The sequence below is a fragment of the Thunnus maccoyii genome, chromosome 19 (assembly GCF_910596095.1).
Source record: "Thunnus maccoyii chromosome 19, fThuMac1.1, whole genome shotgun sequence".
Taxonomy (NCBI): Eukaryota; Metazoa; Chordata; class Actinopteri; order Scombriformes; family Scombridae; genus Thunnus; species Thunnus maccoyii.
This window is the reverse complement of record NC_056551.1, coordinates 20,565,354-20,592,507: the sequence shown is the minus strand read 5'-3', so window position 1 is coordinate 20,592,507 and position 27,154 is coordinate 20,565,354. Positions and strand designations below refer to the sequence as shown.

Below are 27,154 nucleotides of genomic sequence, written 5' to 3'. Positions count from 1 at the left end.
CAAAAACGCTCAGAACAGATTATTTTTTGTCCTTTGCAGTTGGTGTAAAAGGGTTTCTGACATTTTTCATTTTTAGAGGAAGATCTTGCACCTTGATGTGCCCAAACAGGCCTGTCAGCAGTAAAACAGACATGACATTATTGTTTTCAGTTGCAATTTGAAAGAAAATGACTACAGGGCATCAGTATTCAAAGGTTTTATCATGCCTGCCTGGCTGATTGCTCTGACTTTGCATCTACATGATGTGTTTAAGGTGCAATCAGTTGCTGCCAGAAAAGCAAAGAGTAGTGGAGGTTTTTGTGTGCAAATTTATTCGACTCCTGTGTAGCTTATGTTCATTACCAGAGGACAGAGTCTTTTGAATGTCTTTGAACAAAAGTGTAATGGGTATGTGTAGCTCCAGCACTTAATGGCTCTCCTGCTGTACATTTCCTTGAAAAGAATTTCCCTTGTGATCATGATTTCCGTGTGTGAAGTGACTCTCTGATGCTCTGATTATGCATGTCAGTGTGAAAGAGAGGGAAAGGTGTGTGATATTTTAATGTAAGATTTGTGTAAGTGTGTAGGTGTGTGTGTGTGTGTGTGTGTGTGTGTGTGTGTGTGTGTGTGTGTGTGTGTGTGTGTGTGTGTGTACGTGGGCATATCTGAGCGCTGGGCAGCAAAATGAAAAGGAAGTAAACAATAGGTTGTCCTGAATCACGTCAACAACGCCCTTGAAGTCTTTTTTTCTCAGCCTGAGTGAACGCCATCAACCCCAAAGAAACCCTTGCACCTGTCCACACACAGTCCAGTATACACACATACACACACTAACACACACTAACACACACACAAACACGAACAGCTGGTCCTTAGCTGAGAGCCTCCTATGAATCGATTTGAATAAAGATCATGATCATAGCATAGGGGACTGCAGCATGTCAGCAAGGTCTCTTTTCATTTCAAAGGGATCATATCATGCTTTTGGGGATTTTATATCATTTATATACTGTTATAATGTTGTATGTCTTTGTTAAACATGGGCAAAGTTCCAAAACCTGAGGTAAAATGTATGTAAAAATTGCTGTTTTCAAGTCAAAACATAGGGCTTCAGCCTGCTCTGAACGCCTCATTTGCAAACTTACCTTTACTTCCTCCTTGTGATGACATCATATTGTTCAAACATGCCCACAAACGGCTTTCTGTTCTGTAGCCGTCAATATTTCTTAGGTTTTTCCATGGGCTGTTTGCATGTTGTCCTCTAATTTTTTGTATCAGATTTGGGCTCAAATATATACAGATGTATTTGAGAAGTTTACAATTTGAATAAAGAACAAGAAAAAGTAGTGAAATCCTTCTACTACTATAGTTTGTTTCATGGTTTGCTGACATGACCTCTGGAGGTGGCAGATGTCTGCCGAGGGGCAGCTTCTGGACGTTATCCAGTCAGAACAAAGTGGGCTCATCAGGTGCGTTGAATAAAGAGACAGGAGCTAACATGGCCTGTTTCAGGCAGAGGCTGAACTGAGGGGCTGCATAAAGAGCAGGTATAAGATAAATAAGGATTTTTCTAAACTGTAAATCATGCAAATATATTCTAGCAGGGCCCCAGACTATAAATATAGACCTGGAAATGTGCATTTATATGGTTTTCGAAGCAAATGTTAATAACATAATTACCTAATTCTCCATAAGTAGACAGACCTCCGTCTGAATTGCCATCAAGAAAAAAATACAATTACACTTCAAGTGTGCTATATTGTGAAAATGGTCACTCAACATTTAAATGAATGTCATAACTTAATTGTTCCATAAAAGATGGTATGAAACAAAGAAACTGCATGAAAGAAAGGAGGAAAAACAATAAAAACAGACCAAATGAAAAAGCACCTGTAGGTCCTTTGATTCAATGGCTCCCAACCGGAGAGTAAGGATAAATCTGAAGGGTCCCAATAGGGTAAGAAAATATGTTTCTGTTACATAACACATGTTTATTTTTTATGACTTTTCTCAAATGTATTTTGTTTGTACCTATGTTCTTGTCAAATAGTCAGTCCGTAAAGAAAAATCACTCTTTAGTTGAACTGCTCATAAAATCTTGTCCACACAAAGGCCATAATCTGTGATGAGGGGTCACACGTGCCTCATTTTTTCCTTTTAAAGGGTCATGAGTCAAAGTGGTTTGGAGCCACTGCTTTAACCCACAATCACGTCTCCCGCTTCAGGTTTCAGAAAGCACCGAAACCATTTCAGTATGACTCAGAACTAAATTGCAGCTTCTTTCTCTGTATTACTATTGAAAGCGTGGTCTCTGCAGTGGCATTTGGCCGCATGCCTCCCATCTCTGTACACAGCTGCCTACTGAGCATCCTCGGGGGATGACAGCCTGCTGACACTTGTGCCCTCATTGCCAGCCACCAAAAACCCTACACCCCCATTAAATGTGCCAATGTTGGCATCATACTGCTAAATGTCACCGTGCTGTATTTTAGATCTGGGATACTGTGGTCTGCTGGTGTCATTGATAGACTCACCTCAGCTGTGGTTTGGCAACATCTCGTGGCCCCGCTCTCCACTTTGCTCCATCTTTATTGCTCAGGTCAGCAAGACACCGATGAATCAGTCCATTTACAGGCAGCTGAGACGGGAGGTGAAGAGTTATAGAGGAGGCTCCATATTCATGTTGCCAGATTGCACTTTTCTCTCCCTATCACTACAGCTATCTCCATCAGCTGCAGGCTAGAGGGAGTCGGTTAAACACAGAGGCATTGTGCCCATTCAAATATTTGAGATTGAATGGATTTAGAAATTGTTCAATTCCATTTTAAGTTTTTTTTAATTAGCTTGAATAATGTAAAGACAGACAGACAGAGAAATAAAAAATACATTTTCCCAGTTTTAAACCTGTGTCCCTGGGTTAATTGTTCAGTTATCTCTTGTTATATACCAATTATATGTCAAAAAATCATTTTATCATCTGTACTCTCCTTGTAAAATGTATTTTAAATGTTTTATGACTTATCTTGAACTCAGGGGCATAAACAAAAATGTATCCGATCAAATGTGACTTTGGGCGACAAGCTAACCGCACCCATCATATAAAACTGCACTTGACCGCTTGTGGGTTGTAGTAGCCAGAGCCATATAGCTGTGGTAGTAGCTAAAAGAGCAGCATCATGGAGGGAAATGTGTGTTATATCAGTGAGCAAAAACTTGGTTTTCATTATTCATTCATTTCTCCCTCATCCTCCTCCTGCTCTAACAATGCAGGTGAGGGAAGTGTGTGTGAAAGCTCCACTATATGTGGCCAAACTCTACTCAAGCCTACTTCTGACTATTTTATTTAATTTTAATTGGTGACAAATGACACATAGTTAAATGTCTTGTACCATTTGTGGGGAATTTACACAACTTGTAATGAACTAGATCTGAACCTTCAAGAATGACTAAACAAACCCAAACAAACATCAAAAAAATAGACAACAGTCATATAACCTGAGGCAAAGGAGAAGTTCAAAAGTTCCACGTAGTCTGTTGTAAGTGAAAGCTCAAGAAAAGGTCAAAAAGTCTAAAATTTTGTGTAAAGTCATGTAGCATCAGCATGTCACTGAGACTCGGGGTTTCTTTTTCTTTTTGCGGGATCTCTTTTTTCCTTTGGGCTTTTTGAAAGATCTCTTTGAGACTCTCTTTAGTCTTTTAGCTTTTTGCATTATAACTTTTTGCTCAAGTTTTTGTATTTTACTTTTTGCATCTTATATTACTTATGTTGTAAAACCAAATAAAACCGGTTTGTATTTTTATACACTCCAACAAAAGTTCCTGACTTGCGCACATCTCTGAGGTCCTCTGGTATTCCTTTAAGATAAGCAAAGACACAGAATAGAATTAGGTTGAGAGATTTATTAGGGATTTGATTGGCTAAACTGTTAGGGTCAGGGCTCTGAAGCTGCCCTCGACCGTCAGAGTGGGCCTCCTCCAGAGATGACCTGTTAGAAGGCCATCTTTGAGTACTTTCAAACCTCCAACACTTATTTGCAGCAGTACACTTCGTTGTGACCCAGGCTGTCAGGAATTCCTGACTACATAGGCCCGTTGAAAGTGGTTCAGCAACAGCTGGTGATTATAGAGGCCAGGCTGAATCTGGTTCCCTAAGCAAGGCTTGGATGGTCTTGCGTGTAGATTTTGGGAAGCCCGTTCGAGACCGGTCAGAGGTAAAGGACAGCCGTCTTTTGGTGCCTTATCCACATCGGCAGGGGGCATCAGTTATCTGTAGGCAGAAACCATTACAAGCGCCGATTTTCCTCCATGGCTCTGTATTTTCAGCGGTCCAATCAAATGCTAAGGATTTGATCTAAATCCCTCTTGTAACTGTACACCGCTCACATATTTTGTTTTACTGGGAAATACGTCACAGTACAGAAGGTAAGGACATCCCACTGTTTCACTGTGACTTTAATGCTACCTGATACACACAGTCCCCCCCTCTCTGTTTAGACTACATGGTTCCTTCCAGCTAGAAAGCGTTACATAGTAGCAGTGAAGCTAGTATAGTTCATAGACTGTATAAAAATATGGACGTAGTTACCTTGACGTCACCTGTTAGTGGAGGAGCGGTTTTGAAGCTCAAAGTGAGCCACTCCGGCCGTCGCCATCTTGGCAATGTGTGACGCTACTTAACTCCCAGCCAATCAAAAATGGGCAAAGAGGTGGGCCGAATGGCTGAAGCAAGCCACCGAGCGGCTGGCGGACTTGTCACTCAAAGCAGCCATGTCTTTCATTATGCATAACTTTACGGCTTCATAAAATTTAAACAAGTGAGTTATAAAAAAATTCACCCCCTGTTCAGTTGTCATGAAAGGGGAAATTAGCTACAGAGACCAAAACCGTTTTTTGTACCAGGCTGTAAACACGTTTATTTCTGCTGTTAAGTTGAGCGTTTTAACATGGGGGTCTATGGGGAATGACTCGCTTTTGGAGCCAGCCTCAAGTGGCCATTCAAGGAACTGCAGTTTTTGGCACTTCCGCATTGGCTTCATTTTACAGCCCCAGAGGTTGCCTCTTGGTATGATTGTGTTAATGCAATGTGAGGTAAGAATAAGTCTCAGCTCACAGCATGAAACAGCATGATTTGAATGGATTTGTAAATTAACACTAGTTAACATTAACATTAACATTAGTGTAAGCTTGTTGTCTTTGCTATTATTAGCTTAGTAGCTAAACTATTGTTTTTGTCCAAACATATGCAGCATATGCAGCCCTGAAATGGACATAAGGAGAGTTTTTACAAAGAGTCAAGAGCTAAATAGTTTAAGTACTGCTTTGTACTGTTTGTTATTGTGCTGTTATATGTTTTAATTGTGACCTGCCTAAGGGACTGCAGATGAAAATTAGCTATAAGCTAACTCTGGTACAGTAAATCAAATGATAACATTTATGTTTAACACTGTACATAGCCCCAATAAATACAATACAATACAATAATCAACAGTGCTTGTTAGCTTACTAGGCCAAACCACCTCCAGAGGTGATGCATTGTGACCACACTGTACACAAGTGTAAATGCAATTGCGTCAACCCACATACAACAAGTATGTGGGCGGAAATATGTAGTTGCTGTTACACAGGACTGTTCCAAACCAGCGAGGTAGCAACCTGTAGCCAGTTAGCAGGCTAAGCTACTAGCAAGAAAGCAGCAAGAAAACTATGGTATATCAAGACACTTGTTGAATGAGTCAAGACAAGAATAAGTGTCCAACCAAGTGTTGGATGGCTGCCATCTTTTTTGTTTTGTTTTGTTTTTTTGACCTGCGCAAATGATAAGAGGATGTGACATTTGGTTGTTTGAGCTGGGCAGAGCATTTGAATCTCTATCGGATCTCAATGTGGACCCTGGAGACACATATTAATACCAGGTGTAAATGTAATCAGATTAAATCATATCTACCTACAATCTGGATATGAGAGCATTTTAATGCAAGGTGTAAGGAAGGTATAGAATAATTATTACTTTAACATAATTACTGGTAACAACTTGATTTGGTATGAACATTAAATTAAATTAACTGTATGACGCCCCTGCTTATACACAATTATTTCTTTTGACTTCACAAACTTTCTCCATGGCATGCTGACAGTGCAAAAGAACGCTTTGTTCGGCCAGATAGTTCAGACAAGAAGGGATGTACAGATTCAGCACTGCAAAGCATCTTGCAGCAACAGTCTTAGCCTCAGCTGGCTGGGAAACTGTTGAGAACTGTTATTCAATAATTACATAATAAATTTCTCTCATTTTGCTTCCTGATGTGTGTCTGAGCCAGCAATAAATATTTTCTACCACTAGCTCTTCTATGAATTGTTTGACATTTGGGAAATTCACTTGCTTTCTTGCTGAGTTAGATGAGAAGATTGCTACCACATTTTTTTAAAAAGTCTGTACACTGAAAAGCTATAGGAAGGAGATGGTTGGCTTATCTAAAGCCTACAAATTATACCTTATCTGTTTAATCCATACAAATAAGTGTAGAAAGTGTGTTTTACAGGAAGTTTCTTCATGGAGTCTTGTCATCACCGTGAAGTTGCATTCATAAGTAGCCCCTGCTGCACCTTATCCCAAATTTTATTGCCTTTCCCTTTCTTCTCTTCCCTCCATTCCTCGCTCAGAGCACATAGGTTGCTTCATCCTTTAAGTGTGTATGTTGCCTTTCATCTTCTCCTCTTCCCACAACTGGTCCACTCTGCCACTTCCTGACTAATGGAGTCTGCACACAAAATTACACTCTGCTCCTGTCTGGATGAAATGACCTTAAAATGCACATCTAGAGGGTATTGTTTGGCCTGGCTGTGGAGTTTGAGCTATAATTAGGGGGTGGGAGGCTAGCTACAGTTCATAAGCCACACTCAACATGTCACATGCATGTAAAAAAAAAACGACAGCCAGTGATTACTGTGTTGATCAAGGTGATGAAGACTTTGCATAGAGAAACTAAGTACCTGACAACGTATCAAACCGCTTTGCTGCACAATATTAATATCACTCAAAACTCACTCAGTCCATCACACATCCAATCAAGTCCCTGCTGGTTGCCTGGTAACCTCACCATGACAACAAGACTTCAGGAAGTCACTGCACTCGGCCAAGAAATTGTCTGGCTCATAACCCCCTGTAAAACCACAACTTGTTGTTTTTACAAGTTTGCTCTTGTGCAGATTAAACAAACAACTTAGAACAAGTAAATTAGTGAGCTTTATTGGTGCTCGTAGTCCGACTAGTCAAGCTAACTGTTTCCAGCCATTATGCTGATGTTGAAAAGTAGGGGTGTTGCAATATTGACAATAACTGTGATATTTAAAAAATGAAATATTGATATCATGTTAATAATACACATATGATAATATTGTGTAAATAATCCAGCACCTCTTAAAACTCCTTACATCCCAACAGCCTGTGAAGTACACAACTATGCTATGTACACAACTCCTGTTTTTAAGTGGGTACTCATGCAACACATCCACGATTCATGTGATTCGATTGATGCAAACCATTTCAAAATAAAATCACCACAGCAGGTACAATCAGCGCGTCTGTCAGTCCACCAACAAACAAATAAACAATTACAAAATTCACGATACTCACCTATGACGCTTCATATCACTCCACTGACTGATACAGCTCTGACAAAAACAGTCTTGTTACATTAGCAAAGGTCCAGTTGATCCAATCTAGTAAAATATTTAGTCCAAAATACTTTATGACATCAATAAATGTTGCATCATAGCTTTTCCACCATAGCATTTGTTTTGACTCTTTTATATGCACAAAATTTAGTTTCAACAGGGGAACTAAGCACTATAATGTGTTTATGCTTCAGTTACTCTGAAGTAGGGGTTATTTGGTGTCTCTAAATGGCCTTTTTTTGAAGGTGCCTAGACATACCCATAGAAAAACGTGTAAAATATTGATTTTCTGTAGTATTGTTACTAAATTTGAACTTGGACTAGGTAAGGCTCCACACTGTGGTCCCATTGTGTTTTTCCAGCTAATAAGTCACAGCTATAGTTCATCTGCAGGCATCTGTTTGCAAAAAAATATTCAGGCAGAAATAAAATCCTTATACTTCAGTGTGTTTAAACTTCTTTCAAACTTTGTACAATTATGGTTACCAACTCTCTCCCTACACTACATATTTTGAGTGTAATTCAAAAGAGGCAAAGCACACAATAAGCAAAGTTAATGATTTGACAGATAGCATTTTTTTAAAAATTTCTACAGATATCACTATAATATCATTATAGTGAATTCTTTTGGCCACGATAATCAGGTTGTGAAAATCTGATATCACGACAGTCCTATTAAAAAGGCAACAAACTTAGAATAAAATGACATAATGTATCTTATAAAATTCATGGTACACAACATAATTAATATGCTCAGACTAATACAGTACATATCCACCAATCAAACAATGTCACAGCACAATATAGAGTAGTTTAGCAACAATACATACTAAGTAAGTTGAACAATTCCTAAATACTATAATTTTTTAAACAAACTAAATGACTTAAAGCTGCTATGATCAATACTTCTGTATTAACAATAAAACAAATTAATGCTGTACTTGTCATTGTTGTTGCTTGCAGCAATGAACCAACAGATAATTATCACCCAACTGTGCACTTCCCCTCAGCTCAAGTGTTTTAGTGTCTTTCTTTCAGTTTCCAACCCACAACTTTATTTTGCTTCACCGTCACCACTCTCAGCATTTCCATTTCAAGGCACAGCAGGAAGCCACACACTAAATGGCAGACAGACAAAGTTAGTGACAAGCTTGTGAATGCGGACTTATTTCATCAGAAGGTCAAACACACAACTCCAAATGAATGCTAATATGAAAATAAGCAACAATTTGCTAACATGTTTGCCACATCAGCTTTAAAAAGTGATAATACATCAATGTTGTGGTCGTCGCTTGCTTGTTTCTGAGGCCCCCGAGTGTCCAAAAAAATCAGTTAATGCAGTCCATTTAAAATAATTAATTTTCAATTGGCTTGTGAGATGGTATTAAACAATAAACTAATTCATGCACACGTCAAAGCTACCGTGCTAAAGGCAGTTATGATATAATTTAGTCATCTTTTTTCTTCCTGCTCCCCACAGTCAGCAGCAACACTCTAAAGGCCAGAATATGTTTATTCTCATTAAACTCATTAAGTCTGACACACAGGTCACAGACTTGCACGCTTTCAAGGCCTTTTAATGTCCTCCGTCCTTGTTCAGCAGAATGGAGCTGCACAAACTTTATATAGCCTCAGTCGTCATCCATTGGTGAATGTGTTTGCAACACTGAGGCATGTTATTCATTTGAAAAACATGATTTTTTTTATGTTAAGTAATAATTATCCTTGTTAATGGCAGGCAGGTTGCTTCTGAATGTCTCGATTAGATTTCAATTCTCTCTAAAATCATAGATCACAGAATCCCACAAGTGAAACTCAAGAAATAAGTCTTATTTCAGCTCAGGCAGCTGTACTTTATTCTGCTGTTAACATATCTGCGACGAGATGAGATTGAAAAGTAGTATCACTTACTATTTAAAAAGCGTCTCACCATAGGATGATGTGGTAAGAGGCTGTTGAATCACAGTGAGTCAGAAGGTTTGAGCAACAACACTGAAGTCTGTCCAATCACACAAACATGGCCGAGTCTTTCTTTGAATGCAGCTGTGTGAGTCATGTCGAGAGAATTCCTCGTCTAAACAGCGGGCCGACAAACTAGACCGAGCGAATGTTGTGCTTTTTCTGAGTGTGTGTGTATGTGTGTGTGTGTTTGTGCATAGGTGGGAGTAGTCCGCTTACTTTTTCCTCTGTTAGATGGAAAAGGTGAAATATACCAACAACCAACAACCTACAGACAACAACCATACAACTATTACAGTAACCGATCAAAGTAGAAACTACAGATATGATCTGCCTTTATATCTTCCCGTTCCTGAGTTATTATTGAATCCGACCGCAGATCCTCATCTCCTTTTCTGTCTATAGTCCACGACTGATGATTTAACCATTGATGCCTGCAAACTGATTTCAGGAGCTGTAGATTGAGGGTGATAGTGGAGGAGATGGCACCCTGCTGTCTTGCCACATTATTTTCAGATGAATTACAACCAGCACAGTAACGACAAGATTTAAAGTGACACTATGTAATTTCTGAGAGAAGAAATAACACAATGTTCCTCTTACAGATAAGGAGTTGAATTCATGAGCGTTAAAACAGACCCTTGCATAATTCAAAACACAAGTTTTGCTGCTACAGCTGTACTTGGTCTGGTATGACCAGTAGCTTACGCCGACTATGTTAGCAAACTTAAGATGTATAACTGATATTACTGAGTCAGTTCACTGACTTCATAGCTCTTGTCTACTTGTGTTACTCTTACACTGTTTTGGCATAACAAAGATAAACATTTCAGACATAAACACACTAAGATATGCTTGTTGTTTTTTGGTGCTCCCATTCCACATTCTTCCAGCCATTTCCAATTTTCCCCAGTGGTCACTTGCACTGAAAAATTCCCCTGCAGCCCAAAAAGCATTTTCCCCATAGACCACCATTATAAAAGAGACGTTTGTAAAACTGTTGACAGGACACTTCAAACTGTAAATCAGGTCAATTATGACTCTGTCTATCATGAATTTTAATCCATGGAGGCTTTATATTTGTAAAATTTCTGTAACGTCGTCACAATGTAAAGTCTATGGGCCGAGCAGGAGAAGGAGGGCCGCTTACCCCTGGAAGTAAAACCTAGAAGCTTGAAACTTTTTTGGCTCATGCGCCAGGCGAGTCTGGTATCCAGATCTTATAATACATCCATGGCTTTGACGCTTTGTTTGTAATGTTACCTCTATTTCCTCTTCATGATGACATCAGATTGCTTGCACATGCCCATAAACAGTCGTTTGTAGTTGGTAGACTTTGTTGATAAGGTTATTCCATGGGTTGTTTGTATTGTTTACTTGCATATTTCAAATTGGATTTGGGCACATGCATGGATGTATTTGAGAAGTTTCCATTTTGAGTAAGGAACGAGAAAAAGAAGTCACACCACTACTTTTTGTTTACGTAGCCTCTGAAACCACCAGAAGTCTGCCAAGGGGCAGCTTCCAGAAGCTAACCAATCAGAACAGAGAAGGCCTTAAAGAGACAGGAGCTAAAAAAGTCCTGTTTCACACAGAGACTGATCTGATATATAAATATAGACCTGGAAATGTGCATGATACGTCCCCTTTAAGAAAAGAGGGGTCATTCAATAAGTATATTATCCCGTAATTGCTATGTTTGACCACAGTGGCCGCTGTTTAGCAAAAGCAAAGCGGGATTACTTGGCTTTTGCAGCAAACGTAGCTTTAGCAAGACTAATGTTTGCTGAACAGAGGCCACAAACAACAATTATGGGATAATAGTAAATGCTAAAAAAATAGAAGCATAAATAGAGAAGAATCATCAAACTGTCTGAGAAAAAGCTATCAATCTGAATTAGTGCCCATCAGCTAATATTAGCCAACATAAACTACTGGTCATACCAGACCAAGTACAGCTGTAATAGCATGTGCTGAATTAATAAAGGGTGTATTTTAGAGAGGAAGATTGTGTTTTTTATTCTTCACTTCAATCAAATAAGTCCCCTGTTAATAAGGTGTCACAACGTAGAGATGTGAATGATTTTTACTGATGATGACTCTCACTCAAGTGTAATTTAGACAGAATACAGACTGAAGTTGCCCCGGAGGAAACATCTTTATAGTCTAGTATGTCATTAGCCTTCTCTGTAATGCAGTAACGGTTACGGTATTTCCAGCAATTAGACTTTTGAGTCTATGTCTTTCTTGTCAAGATCATTTACAAATGTTTTATACTTTTATTTCACACTGTTTTATTTTTTAAAGAGCATGGTTGAGACAGTCCAAACTGTAAAAACAGCAAAGCCTTCACAAAAATAACTTTTGTTTTATGAGACACACTGAGACAAGCAGATAGATAGATAGATAGATAGATAGATAGATAGATAGATAGATAGATAGATAGATAGATAGATAGATGAACAGACAGAACCTAAAGAAGCACAGACATGATGCACATCAAACCCACACCATTGTATTTTTAGAGCTAATCAACTAATCCCTCCCACCCACAGCTGGGTGCACTTGCAGCTGAGCGTTGTTTTTGTAGTGCAAACTACACTTAGAACTGTGAGAGCACATTTTGAGTTGTGATATGTTGTTGGATTAACTCAACCTGATTTAGCCATCTTTACCACCCTAAAAAGAAAAAGCTCCCCAGGGTGCAGCTTGAAACCAGACCTTTTCTTCCTTCCAGAGTTAGCAACAGAAAAAACAGATGTGGCCTGTTTATGTTGGAGTTGATAAGATAATCTTTTGTCTTGTTTAGTTTTGTTTCAGAAAGCCTATCGAACACAATGATGTAAGTTAATACTTCACTAATGGCTTTGTAATACTAAAAAAAACATTTTGTACATTTTGAAAAATGGTAGTAACGTCTATTTAATGTGAGGACATTAAAATATGTTTTTTTCACAAAACTAATATGATTTTCTGTTGTTTTTTTTTAAAAGATGTATTTAATGAAGAGTGATTGTTTGGTAAATCCAGTGTGATACTAATTCAAACTGAAGATACAGATACAGTTACAGATGTTGACCACTTCACTCTAATCACTGAGGGCAGAGCAACTTCTGCTCAAAGGGTGTATCCAGATTGAGAAAGACTTGTTTTCATGCGCTTGAGTTCAAGTCAGCACTGGTTTAAAGAATACCACAAGAGGATTCATCACCCATTCATCGCTGTTGCATCAACAGGCAGGTCTTATGTAGTTCTGCAAAGATTTAACAGCATATTAAAGGATTTGTTTGGGGTTTGGGTTTTTTTGATGATGATTTTTTGTTTGTTTTTTTTGTTAATACTTCATGGTTACGTTTTTATGGCAAATGTTATGAGAGATAATAATCAAGAAACTGTATTAATATAACTGAATTTATGGAGAAAAACCTTATTGGGATTGTCAAAAGTGTAGCTTTACAGTAAATGGACGTTTACCTTTAATAGACATTTGGTAGAAACTCATGAGTAAAGAACTGGTGGTTGAAAATAAATATTGTTTTTTTGTTGATGGTACTCAAAGGAGCCAAGAAATGCAAAAAAAAAATGTTTCCAAATTTTTCACGGTGGGACCATTAAAGGGTTAAAAACCAAATTCACCCCAGATTAAGGCACTGCAGATGATTTCTCTTCATTTAACAGGTCAAAGGTCACTATATAGATCCAAAATCCTACTGTGGGCTACATATTATGTGATGGAAAATTGTAGATCTGCGACAATTAGTCGATTAATCAATCAGTCGATCAACAGAAAATGTATTGGCAACTATTCAATGTGCTGTTTTTCTCTGTCATATATGACAGTAAATTGAATATCTCAACATTTTACAGTGTTAGTCAGACAAAATAAGCAAACTGAAGACATTAGCTGGCCTCTGAGAAGCTGTGAATGCCATTTGTTCACATTTTGTTTATCTATTTATTTCACAGACTAAACGACTAATCGATTAATCGAGAAAATAATTGCTAGTTGCAGCCCTAGAAAATTGTACTCTTTACTCTGGCTGTAGGCCTATTAATATATTCAGTATCTCTCTGCCTTTCTCACGCACAAAGTAACTTCATGTCTCTCTCTCTCTCTCTCTCTCTCTCTCTCTCTCTCTCTCTCTCTCTCTCTCTCTCTCTCTCTCTCCATCGGTCTCGTGTATTCACCGCCGTTCAGCCACTCAGTGCCGGGCTGAAGCTGAAGGAGCGCTGTGGGCTCCACAGGGCAGGATCACTGTATCTCTGAAGCCGCGGAGACTCCTCAGCACAGTCCGCTCAGGTTGACAACTGCAGCAACCGCCTGCTCCACAAAGCCCGCATGGAGATACCGATCACCCGAGACCATGCACCTCTGAAAGCCTCAACACACACGTCTTTTGTCTAGCCTGAGGGGGAAAAAAAAGTCTGCAGGACCACTTTCCTCTGAGCGTCAAAGGATTTTTTTTTTTCTCCTCTCCTCTTCTTTTTCGGTCAGCCCCGTCTCTCTTGCTTCCGCCTCTCGCAGTCCACTGCTCGATTTTTGACTTTTTTTTTCTCCCCTTGGAAAGAAAGCGCTGCTGTTTCCACGCGTCTACCTGCTCACCCAGCACCCATGAATTCAGATAAAAATGTGTACCTCGGCAGAGACAAAGGCATCATGCGGAAGAGAGCCTTGCTCCTTCGGAAAGGTTGCAGCTTCGAGATTACCAGGTAGGTCCCTTTTTTTTGGGGAGGGGGCGATGTCTTTTTATTTTTTTTTTTTTTTGTCTGGGGCAAGAAGGAGATCAAAATGTACCGAGAAAATACCTATAAGTGGTACTTTAAACGAGGCCGTACAATGAGTTTCTAATGTGTCTTTCACCTTGTGGAGTGGTGGATTTGCAGGATCCGTTGCGTGTGTGCGTGTGCGCGCATAGATAAAGAGGGATGCCCCGAAACACTGGTTATGATGCATCCAAATGCTGTCTATTCATACAGATGTCTCCGATTATTTCCACCTGTCTGGATAGAAATTACACCCTGATTGCTTTTGTTCAGCTTATCATGTTTTTTTTTTTAATCTCACCACATGCGTTCACATGTCATGTCAGACTGTGGGGGGGTTTATGCGTTACGCGCGGATACATTTCCTCTGCACCTGACTCTGCAATATTTTTTTTGGACACAGCTGTTTAGTGGCAGGACGACGTCAATTGTTGTGTTATAGCCAAAGTCAGATGTTGATTGGGCATCCCAGCAACCAGAATGCTGTCCAATCATGCGCCATAGAGGGCTGAGAATATGCAGATTTCAATTCAACCCCCCCTCCCCCCCCCCAAAAAAAAACAACAACTAGAAGAGATAAATTTGTGTGATCAGTTTTTCTCCCATCTAGTGAAATCACCTGCTGTAGTCTTATGTCTCCGAGGCACAGCTGGATATCTGTGAATTCACGCACACCTTGAGGGGACAGACACATGGAGGCGGGGGTCTTGGTGATTGCTAGACCACATAAGGTGCAGCTGATATGACTTCTCAGCTGGGTTTTGGCAAACCTCCTGGAGGCCTCCGGTGAGCATCTCCAACAGGATGATACCCGACTGTGTGCCACCGAGGTGTTCGGATGTTTTAACCTCCTCCGCTCCTGTGTGGTCCGGCGCTCTAAGTCGTCCATCAGAAGTTTGTTTACTGTGGTTCAGAGTAGTTGCTGTTATTACTTAAAGGTGCTCACTTTTACTTATGTCTCATCAGTTCCTTCCTCTTTACATAATCACTCGCTGTCAGCAATAGTCAGCAAGAGTTCCTAGTTTGTTAGATTGTTAGTCAAGAACTGAAAGAAATTGTGTTGGAGCATAATCTTGTGCACATAATACATTCAATGAGCTTGGAGGTGTTTTCATTATCTTGATTGTATTGTCTTGTCCTGGTCATATCAGCCCTCATATCCCACCTCCACTCTAATTTCCTGCTATTTCAGACAACCTGCGGAGGTGTGCTGAAGTGCAAATTTACTTATGAATTCCGCTTCGTTGCTCTCGTAGTTCTCGTAGCTGATAAGTTTGTCTCAGTATGTGTGTGATGTTGAGACTTGTGTGCTCCATCCGGGCTTGCCAAGTCTCACTCTCCAAATAGTAGGACTACTGAATTCAAGGTGCAGGCAGAGGCGACATTTGGTCAGCTTTGGTGCCAAGCACTTACTTTCAAATTACACAGACTTTCTAATTAGCTTGATTTATCCTGTGTAGCGAAAGTGCTTGTGTCCATTCTGTACGCCGTGGTCACATTGTAATGCTTCCTGACAGACTGTCTCTCAGACACTAGCAGTTAAAGAGACAATCAATCAGAGCAGAGTCTGAAGTGCTGCTGCATAGGGAAATAGATTCTCCGCTATACTGAGGGGATATATGAAAGACACTCCAGTAAAGGAGACTGCTGCTGCTGAGAAGTCTGTGTATAATTTATTGTACTGCAGAGATGCATGGCCACACAGACCCAACACATTTGGACAGCTTCATAAGGATAAATGCAGTTAGGAACCTGCTTTCACATGCATAATCACACACGCTCACACACAGACACTGGCTGAAGTGTTTCCACATGTTTGACTATGGAAGTTTGTCATGAGGGAAGCTTTATCTAGACCTTGATCTGCCCTCTTTTTCTCCTTCAGGATTCAAACACTCTGTGACTGTGACAGACATCTCACAGTACGAAATTGTGTTTAGCTTATTGTAAGTTTCACTTGAATTTTTGAAGGATGTTTTCACATTCTTTGCTGAAGGGGGGGGGAAGTTTCTCTGTGCCCAACTTAAATCTGAGTTAAAGGAGTGTACTTAGGAGCATGATTTGTGACATCACAATTAGTTTGGAGCCAGTCCTGATCAAATATTGAACTTACACAAGTGTGGTGTGGAAACTTGAAGCCTCCAGTGCACAAACACTGAGAGTGGACTTGGAGAATGGAATAGATGTTATTTTAAGGATTTTAACGAGGTTTTTATATAACTTAAAACATGTTTTGTGGGGGAGGGGGGCGGGGGATCTTTAAAATCTTTGGGAGAACTTCATGGTGTAAAGTCATGATCGGCGCTAATCTCCAGAAGTTAATCTGTTTCGGGATAAACACATCAGATCACGTTATTATTTCTGACTGTGTTTTGGACACTGCTTCATTGTGACTAAGCCTTATCTAACAAAGCCAGCAGACAGCCAGTTGGCAGATATTCTCACTGACAGCAGGTAGCTGTAGAGTCGCAGGTGACAGCAGAAATGTAGAATGCACTACTGGAACCTATTATGTGGTCATTTTCCTCTGCTTTGCCAGGTTTGGTGTTTGCAGGTGGATGCATGTTTGTTCATGTACGTGCGTATGTACGTGTATCCACAGTACATATGTAGGCAGGTTTGTGTGTGCACTAGTCTCGAGCTTGACAGAAAACAAATCAAGATTGAAGTTGGAGTCTTGATGTTGTACAGGAACAGCAAATCCTCACCTACGAGGTGTCTCCTTCCATTATTTTTCCGTAACAATTGTGGCATGCCGCTTCGAGACCGTTACTAAACCCTTGGCTCTGGTCTGTCTGTTCTCCTTGCGAGCCGTTTGCAGTCAGCCGAGGCTAATTGTCTGTGAATGAGATTAGGCTACATGGTGACACTTGAAGGAGCCAAGAAATCACTGGCTTGGCTCTGACCAAGAAACTGGCAGAACAACCTTACAAACCTAACAGACTAACTGCCAGAGAGTGAAACGGACAAAGCTACCAGGCAATAAAAACACACTACAAACCGACAATCTAAACAGACGAAGACTGGATGACCGGAATAAAACCAGAAAATCTCAAAAGATCAGCAGTGTGCTTTCTAAGAATCTGACGGCAAATTCAGCAAATTCTGATGCGGTGGAAACTAACCTCATTGCGTGGAGTGCTTGGGCCAGCTCGTCAATCCATAACAGAACATTTGTAGTTCATTTAAGGAAAGGCATGCGCTGGCAGAGAGCCGTTAAGTACGTTACTGGATCATGAGGGAAGAGAGGCCCATTTATCATCGGGCTAACTAACGCAAGGCAACGTGTGATTAGAGCATGTTACTATGGTTTGATTTTGTAACGCAGACCCAACAAATGCGTAGAGATAAGGAGCCTATTTACTTTGGAGGGGAAGATTAGGTTTTGACGTCTTGGATTAGTGAGCTTTGAAATGTGTGCTGTTCATTAATCAATCCGCTCGGTTTGCCAACGTCCTCCATCCCCTCCTTCCTTACCGTGCATGCATGCATGCCCCCAATTCAGCAGCTACTGAACAAAAAGCTTCTCATAAACCAACGATGCAACTATGTCCACATTAACGGAACAAAAATAGATCCAGCCACTGAAACTCTGACAGATTCTTTCACTCTCACCCTCCTCATCCTCTCTCTCTCTCTCTCTCTCTCTCTGTCCCTCTCTCTCTCTCTCTCTCTCCCTGAACTTCTCACTTCAGAGGTCATTTGAGTGCGTTTCCTTTGAAATGCTATCTGCATCTGCATTAACCTCTACCGCTGCCAAGCCCACAATGTTTTGTGACTACGGTTGCCAGGGGTCTTGCCGTAGCTTGCTGCTCGTCAGATTGGCACAAGACTAGATCCAGATGTAGCCGAAGTGCATCGTGCTGCATTTACGTGCTTTCGTAAATGAAAGGGAGAGGAGAGTTTCGGGCACATGTGCCTTTTAGAGAAAAAAAACAGAAAAAAAAAGAGAAGGAAATATGTATTAGGGCTTGTCCTCTTGAGGTTTCCTGGTGAAGCTTTTACAGTAGGCTTCAAAGCGGCATGTGAGAGAAGAACATATGTTTTGAATGTCTGACTTGTTTTTAGATCTAACAGACTGTACATGGACAGGACCATATTGATGTGCTCTCCTACAGACACAGTGGAAGTGGCTGTGATAGGCCCGGCTGCTGGGGTCTCCCTCTGCGCTACAGTCTGTCATAAAGCACCCAGCGGGGACTGAAGGATGGACTAACTGACATTTCTGCTGACTTAAGGCACTTCTCGGCTTTGCTGTGAACATTGTCGCACACACATTAGACGGAGATCGCACACAGAGATTCAACTCTGGGGGTTGTCTGTGTGTTTGCTTTAGACAAGAGAGAATGATGAAACAGACTGCCACTAACATTTATTGTCATTATTGAGTAATGTACAGATTATTTCTTGATTAGTTGTTTGGTTTTTGAAATGTCAGAAAATACAATAAGCATGATGATACCTTAAAATTTTGTCCAAATCCGAACATATTCAGTTTACAGTCATAGAGGAATAAAAAAATTAGGAACTATTCATATGTGAGAAGCTGAAACCAGTACATTTTTGCCATTTTTATTTAAAAAATCACTTAAAAACAGATTTAGCATTTAAAAAAGGATCAAAACTGATGCAGCAGAACCAGAGATATTGTCTTTTTTTAAAGTATTCTCCTTGTGAAAACGTGGTGCCTACATTACCCACAATGCAACGTGACCACCAACTGTTTGATCAGAGATTCTGGTGTGTTTATGCAAGTAACGGCTAACGTCATGAGCAATCTGGTGCTTTTTGTTTTATTAAACAAATATTGTATCATTGTTTGTAAATTGTTTGTGTTTTGTGCTGTTCCATATACATTTTATTTTTGAGTTTTTTATGTATTTTAAAGGCCCATCTAGGGATGGACATTGCAAACTAGCTTAGGCTATAAATGCTGTGGTATGTGGCATTCGTTCATGCTGTATACTTATCTAGGAGTGGGCTGCAGAGGTCTGCTAAACTCACTTGTTACTAATTTCACATCCTCATTTTTTTTCATTTTGAAACTTGTAGCTGATGCTGACTCAGGTGACATCACTTGAGGAAATGCATCAGATTTTGCACAGCTCCATCTGAAACCACAGAAACAGAAAGCTTTCAGAAACAACTTTCTTTACGTATGCAATGGTACTTCCCAACACCTGTAAACAGACATTTATATGTAAAGTCAATACACCTACCGTTGAAACAATTTTTATATTATCAAAATGGCAGCAGATTAATTTTCTATCAACTGACTAATCGATTATTAAACTGGTCTCTAGAAAGATGCTGCTTCCAGGAGTTATCATTGCATGTGCAGCATTGGTGCAATATTGTTCCAATTGTCTGATTCCCATAGAAGGTTGCAGCTGGGAAATTGAAATAGTGTGCAAGGCTGGTTCTGCTCTGCTCAGCCGTACAGTCAGTCTCTCAGTGAGGTCTGATAAACACTGGACAGTAATCACTCCCATATGTGGCTGCATAGCTCAGCACAACCCGGCACAGTCCAGCCATGCGCACAATACAGCGCACCAGGCTCATTTAGACAGAAAAATAGACTCAAATTACGAGAAGAAAAATACAAAAAAAAAAAAAGAAAAGAAAAGAAAAATCTCTCGCTTGATTACAGCTCTATGTAAACTTTTACTCTTCGACTGGAACATCTGCTTCCATTTAGGGCTTTAAGGCACATACCTACACATTAAAAAGCACTGTGCACTGCTCCGGGAAAGCTTGGAGGCTGGAAAAACATTTCCCATTATAGTCGGCTGGAATAAACCCAGCGTAGAGAGCGTTGTACTTAAAGCAGGAGATGCGGCCATAAGCCACATACATACATGAGTCATATACTCTGGAGTGTTTTTCTTTTTTTCACAAAGTTGTATAAACTTCCTGATTTACCACGGACACTGTCAAAGATGACGCAAAGTGAAAGTGTGTGTTTTCAAGTGCCAGAGAGACGAGCTTCGCCACAGTAGAAGTATGAAAGATAAAAGGACATCTGCACAGTATGTACACAGTCTGTCTGTTCACTCTGAGTTGCTTCACACCAGCCAGGTGCCCCCGTCGTAACCCTTAAAGAACGATCCAGGAGAGACGGAGGAGGAAATGGAGCCTGTGAAGGGTTACTGTTGTACATTTTTACCCTGCGGTTTTGAGGGAGGCCAGCCAAAACCTCCTCTCGGTTAGAGAGTAAGCAACAGAAAGAAAAGGGTGAAAGAATGAGAGAGATGGCAGTACATGTAGAGACATCTAGGAAGGGCTTTTTTTTTTTTTTTTCAGAGGAGGTTGTAAAACTGTGGCTCAAATTAAGTTGCTGATGTGTGGACTGTAAAACTAACTAACTGTGCCATTCTGTACAAAGGACTTCTGCATGTTCCTGTTTTCAATTTTAGCTTTTTTGTTTTTGTAAAGTTTTAAAAAAAAACAGAGTAGATTTATGTAGAAGATGAAAGTATATACACACACAAGTGTAGGCCTCACTTCTCCATCTACTGCATTGTGCTTCCCCCAAGGCAACAGAGGGTCTTTATGACCCCTACAAGCTCTCATTTACAAATATCTACATTTTTACATGTTGTAATATTTTACGACATTCTTCTGATTTAATGAAAGGAGGAATTGAAGTGGTGTGTTGGCTTTTAGGGTGGGAACAACTTTTGAGGAAGCAGGGCCAATAAACATGTGGTACAGTGCCAGAAAAAGGTCAGATTAATGTGACTATTTAAGACCTTTAACACAGATGAGATAAGAAATACTGTACAAGTATGTGCATGAATTTCTAAAGAAGCATAGTTGACATTTGACAGACATTATTTTTATGTATTTTGCTGGTATTGTGATTTGAGTCTTTTCCCAAAAATGGTGAGAACATTGAGACATTGATTGACATTAATTCATATTTGCTTTTATTTGTTGGTACAAATGTCATTTTTGTGAAGAGTAGCTTGAAATAGGATGGAAGGAAGGAGTGTAGAGATTATACATGCAGCCATACACGTACAATGTATTTCTCATGCAAAAGCAGAGTGAAGAAAGATTTAATTCCTATCACTGTTTCACAACCAAAGCAGCTGCTTTCTTAGGTTCCACACAGAACAAGAAAGCAGAAAGCAGAAAGATGGAAGATGATTAAAAAATATCAGGAAAATTACAGAATTACTACATAAAGAAACAAAGTGGCCATATGTTTGTTCTAAATCTGCTTGTTTTTACCAAAAAATGTTGATAAAAAATGTTATTTCTCTTGGTGCTTTCATACCATTATGGCACACTTTTGTTCTGGTGAAACTTTTGGCCTGTGTGGGGTGGACGGGGATGATCTTTTTTATTATCAACAGGTTATCAGAGGAAAAAAAATAAGGTGAAAATCTTCCCCAAAAGAAAACATAATATTATAATAATGCAGTAGAGGGTTAATGTCATCTATACACAATGAAATTATGAATAATCAGTGTTCATATAAACCTTTGAATCATACACAATACATGCTACATGTTTAAATTGCTTCTCATTCAACTGTGATAAAAGTTATAACCACAAGAGGGCAGACTCTTACTGTAAAAACAGTGATGTGACCATATGCTGGTATGACCAGTGTTTATGAGAATATAATGTAAGAAAAGTATCTTAATCAGTTAGTTTGAGCTTTTGATGTGTCACAAAATCTGAGAAATTTAAGCTGATAAATTGGCAGCAAATTCAAAATCTGTTTTGTTTGTAAGCATCACAGTTGAACCAGTAGAGAAATTATATGATAGGTTATACTTTGGTCATTTATAACTTTCCACTAGGAGGAGTAAAGTGCAGGTGGACTCCAGTAGCTTCAGCTGAGGGTTTCATTCAGACAACAAGCTTATTGTGTTTCTTTGTGTTCTGCATAAATTCAGGAGAAAGATTTTGTTTAGGGGCCGGAATAATTTTCTCACTTATGTATCTCATCATATTCATCGGTTATCAAGACTAAAGTGCATTGCCAGCGCCCAAAAAAACACACTTACACACACAACATGTGTAGCTAAAGGGCCGAGGGCAGAGTGGTGTCCAGGCCTGGCCTGATTGTCGCAGACAAAAGGTTAATTCACCTGATCACATTTAATGAGAGTGCCATCATCAGTCGCAGCAGCCTGACACGGTGACATTTCACAGAGGCCATGTGGTGACCTGTTGGCATTTGGGACGCACTAGAAACGAAGGGGGCCAAGGTCTGAATTCAAATCATCTGTGCACATGTATGTGTGTGCATGTGTGTAAATGGCTGTTTGAGAGTATGTAATCTTCACCCTCTCCCACAGCTGTGTTATGCCCCAGAGTGCCGAGTTTTTGGTATTAGGTGCTCGATATTATGTCTGACACCCTACACACGCTGATAAAACCAGACTAATGTATCTGAGAAACTTCAAAAGCTCTCATAATCCCAACAGACATTTGTTAAAGGGGAAATATTCTGCACATTTCCAAGTCTAAATGTATATTCTTGGGCTACTGGAATATCTTTGCATGATTCATAGTTAAAAAAAAACAACTCCTTATTTATCTTATGCCGCCCCTCAGTTCAGCCTCTGTCTGAAACAGGCAGTTTTAGCTCCTGTCTCTTTAAGGCGCCCCTCCTGATGAACCAACTCTGTTCTGATTGGCCAGCTCTACTTCTTTTTCTACTACTACTACTTCTACTACTACTTTTTCTCCTTCTTTACTCAAAATGTCAACTTCTCAAATACATCCGTTCATGTTTGAGTCGAAATCCGATCTGAAACACGCGAGTGGACGATACAAACAATACATGGAAAAACCTTAGCAACAACATTAGCAACAAAGACTACATAATGGACGTTTTTTTTATGGGCATGTATAGAAAACATCGCAAATGAAGAGTTCAGAGCAGGCTGAAGCCCTGGATTTTGACTTGCAGGGAGTATTTTTACATATGTTCACCTCAAGTTTTGGAACTTTGACCATGTTTTAACATAGATATCCATCATCATAACAGTATAAAAATAACAGAAAACCACAAAAAGCACATGTCCCCTTTAATTATCCTATCATTACTGCAGCTAAATGTCATCAAATGTTATCAATGTGGAAAAGAAAAGCAACACTCAAGTGTCAAGATGTGGCTCTCAGGCATGATCAATACCTAAGTGGTTTAAAGGATTACATTTTGGGGGAAAGACCAGATCCAAGTCTACCTAGAAAATACTCAAGATAGGATATTAGAGGCCGAAACAAACGTCTTTCTCTTTGTCTCTCTCCTTTTTTGCTTTGTTATAATCATGCTCAGATGACAGAGTGCATGTCATTTTTTGTAATTTTTGAGCATGCACTATTCAACTATTTTGATAATCAATCACATCATTTTTTAAAATAAAAAATGCCAAAATTCTTTTATTCCAGTTTCTCAAATGTAAATATTTCTGGTTTCTATAATAGTAAACTGAATACTTTGGGTTTGGGTGTTGGTCAGGACAAAAGAAAACATTTGAGGACGTCATTTGGGCTTTGGGAAACAGTGATTAATCGATAATGAAAATAATTGTTTGTTTACAGCTCTAAAATGATGGATATTAATTGTTTTGTGCTTCCAGAAAAAAAAAGAAGTAGAATATGTAATCTTAAACTGTCCAATGAGCGCTGCTTGCTGCTTGCTGAAATGTCCATCTACAGGTTTAAACTCCTAAAACTCTTCGCTCATTCTTCTATCTTCTTGAACTCACTGTTTTTGCTGCGTCTGCTATGACAGTTTGTAGCGCAGGTGCAATAATGGTCGGATCGTACTGTAATCAAATGAAGCTATCAGTGCTGCTTCCTTCCGCAGGTTACATATTATCCAGGGGACAAAGGCTTATCAAAGAAAGGTGACATCATGGCAGGTCTATTGATTTGCATGTTGCGATGTGTGAATGTGTGTGACAGATAAAAAGCCCTGATGTGTTGATGCTTGTAGAGTGCGTAGTGTGTCGTACGTTTTGTATTACATTGTGTGCAACAGTGCTATTATGGGTATTCACTCATTTTTTTTATACATTTCTATTCACAGAAATGGCTCACAGTACGGTTTCTCTCTTTCTCACACACACTTGTTTATTCTACGCGTGGGAAAGGTGCTGTGGTCAGACGCGGCTTACGTGGTGAGACTAAAGGGCCGGAGTGGCAGCTGTCCAGAGAGAAGGCGGCGTAGCTCCGAGGGATTAGCACACTATTGAGTCAAGAGCTCCTGATCCCCGATGAACTGCTGAGGCTAACGTGCAAAGTGCCTGTGCATACACACTCGCATTTTGTGTCTACTTGTGCACTGCAACCTTTACTGGCATTGGACACATGGATCGCAAACCCACACACTATAATGCTTACACCTACATATATATATCCTGGTCTTTGAAGTTGCATTTTGTCTTGGGATCGTAAAGCCTGGGATAGTCCATCACTGCCGGGTCTCACACACACACACACAAGAGTTGAAGAGTTGATACTTAATTAGGGTTATTGTGAATATTTCACCTCCCGTCTATCAATAGATCCAAAGTGCAAAGCTTGTTGGTCATTCAACATTATGGAAATTGCTTTTGAGGGTTTGTTGTAACAGTACTCAGCAGCTTGATGACACACTAATGTTTAATATGGTGACACATACTGTTCAAATAAAAGGTGAAGTCCGGCCTGGAGGTTAGAAGTTGGATCATTTTGTCATAAATACAATAGAAATCCTCAGAAAATTAATCTACAACAATAAATGATTAATGGTCACCATTTTCTGGTTCCAGCATCTCAAATGCTTTTCATCATTGTTAATTAAAATACTTTTGGGTTTCCAGCAGATTTGATGGTTTACACTACATTGCTGCTTCTAACAGTTCAGGATTTGATGACACTTTTGTGCCTAGTTCCAAAACTGAAAACCTGTAGCAGCATTAAAGGGGACATATCATGCTTTTTGTTATTATCTGTTATTTTTATACTGTTATGATGTCGGACATGGCCAAAGCTTCAAAACTTTAGGTAAACGTATGTAAAAAAACGCTTCCTGCAAGTCAAAAGCCAGGGCTTCAATCTGCTCTGAAGACTTTGTTTGCAAAGTTACCTCTACTTCCTCCTACTTGTTTGTGCATGTCCACAAACAGCCGTCCAGCCTTTGTTGCTGCAGGTGTTCGCATTGTCCGCTCACATATTTTGGATCGAATTCGGGCACAAACATGTACAGATATATTTGAGAAGTTTATATTTCGAGTAAAGAATGAGAAAAAGAAAAAGAAAAATCCTCAACTCTTTGTAGAAGCAGTGGTCTTGTCTGACCTTGACTACTGCAACGTCCTTCTGGCAGGGCTGCCAGCATGCAGAGTAAAACCTCTGCAAATGGCCCAAAATACAGCAGAACGTCTGGTCTTCAACCAGCCAAAAACAGCTCATGCCTTTCCGCTTATGTCCCTAATGCCCGCCTACAGAGTGGCCACCAGCGCAGCACACACCTACTGAACCACCTGGACTCGCTCATTCAGGTTTCTGCACCTTTTCGTTCCCTGCAATCTGCAAACGAACGACAACTAGTCCTACTGTCACTGTGAGGCAGGAATCAATCCAAACTCTTCTCCTGTATAAAAGTGGTTGAAACGAGTCGTCGAACTTTATCCGATCAGCAGAATCACTCTCTGTCTTCAAAAACCACTTCCAAGTCTGAGAGTACTTGATAACTTAACATGCTCTTCTTCATCTCTTGATACTTCTCTCTCATATGAAAAAAAAAAAACTCTTCTGCAAGCACCTGCAGCCTTGTTTCAGGTGGAACATGGAACTAAATGTCAAGGGACTTATTCTCAGAGGCTTCTCCTTGATCTACTGTAGCCTGCAGCTTATATGTCGCTTTGGACAAAAGAGTTTGCTGACACACTGCTACATTTCTTAGCACCAATAATAGTTAAAGCTGCATGTGATACCAACAAAACAGGGACCCACTCTTCCAAACATTGCTCCATAGCGCTACTAGTGGCCAAAAACTCCACAGGGTGTCTTTCAATTTTAGAGCTGCTCCAACTGTCTTTGATTGACTCTCAGTGGGGTTACGCAGATTCTCCATTGTGACTGTCTGTGTTACCAGCCATGAAAACATAGCATGTATCCTTTCAGTTCTTCTGAATATAGTCTTCTGTGTCCTAGTGTCAGTCTGGTCATGACAACTGTATCCTACCTTTATGTTTTAAATGTTGATTGAGAAAAACTCTCAAGCAAAGCAAGGTGAAAAGTTATAGTAAAAGCTGTGATTTATTCTGGCGTATAGTGTAAAATGCTGGTTTCAACCTCTCAGGATCTTCATCAGGAAATAGTAGAACATTAATGGGCAACTATTTTGATAATTGAATAATTGTTTTAGTCTCTTATTTAAAGCAAAAATTCCAAACATTTGCTGGTTGCAGCTTCTCAGATTTGAGGATTTGGGGATTATACATGATAGTAAACTAAATATTTTTGGATTTTGGAGACAGAACGACAATTGACGACATCACCATGAATTCTACAAAATTACAACAGGCATTTTTTGCTATTTTCTGACATTTTATAGACAAAATGATTAATCAAGAAAATAATTGACAGATGAGTCAATGGTCAACATAATCAATAGTTGCAGCTAGGATAAGTCGATTAATCAGTTAGTCGACTGACAGAAAATTAATCGGCAACTATTCTGGTAACCAATTAAGTTGTTTTTTTTAAGCAAGAATGCCAAAGATTTACTGGTTCCACTTTGTCAAATGTGAGTTTTTGTTGG

The 27,154-nt window shown here is 39.7% G+C and overlaps 1 protein-coding gene across 3 annotated transcripts in view; it reads left to right on the top strand.

The window, feature by feature from the left end:
* The first annotated feature begins 5,045 nt into the window (after positions 1-5,045).
* garnl3 (GTPase activating Rap/RanGAP domain like 3) overlaps positions 5,046-27,154 on the top strand; it is an 83,691-nt gene continuing 61,582 nt past the window's right edge. For 2 of the 3 annotated variants that reach the window (XM_042395038.1, XM_042395034.1), the window contains exons 1-2: positions 5,050-5,067; positions 13,811-14,322. In XM_042395038.1, coding sequence (XP_042250972.1) covers positions 14,225-14,322 — 98 coding nt within the window. In that variant the 5' untranslated portion in view covers positions 5,050-5,067; positions 13,811-14,224. Of the gene's footprint in view, positions 5,068-13,810; positions 14,323-27,154 lie in introns of all 3 variants that reach the window. The other variant, XM_042395040.1, reaches the window with a different exon arrangement.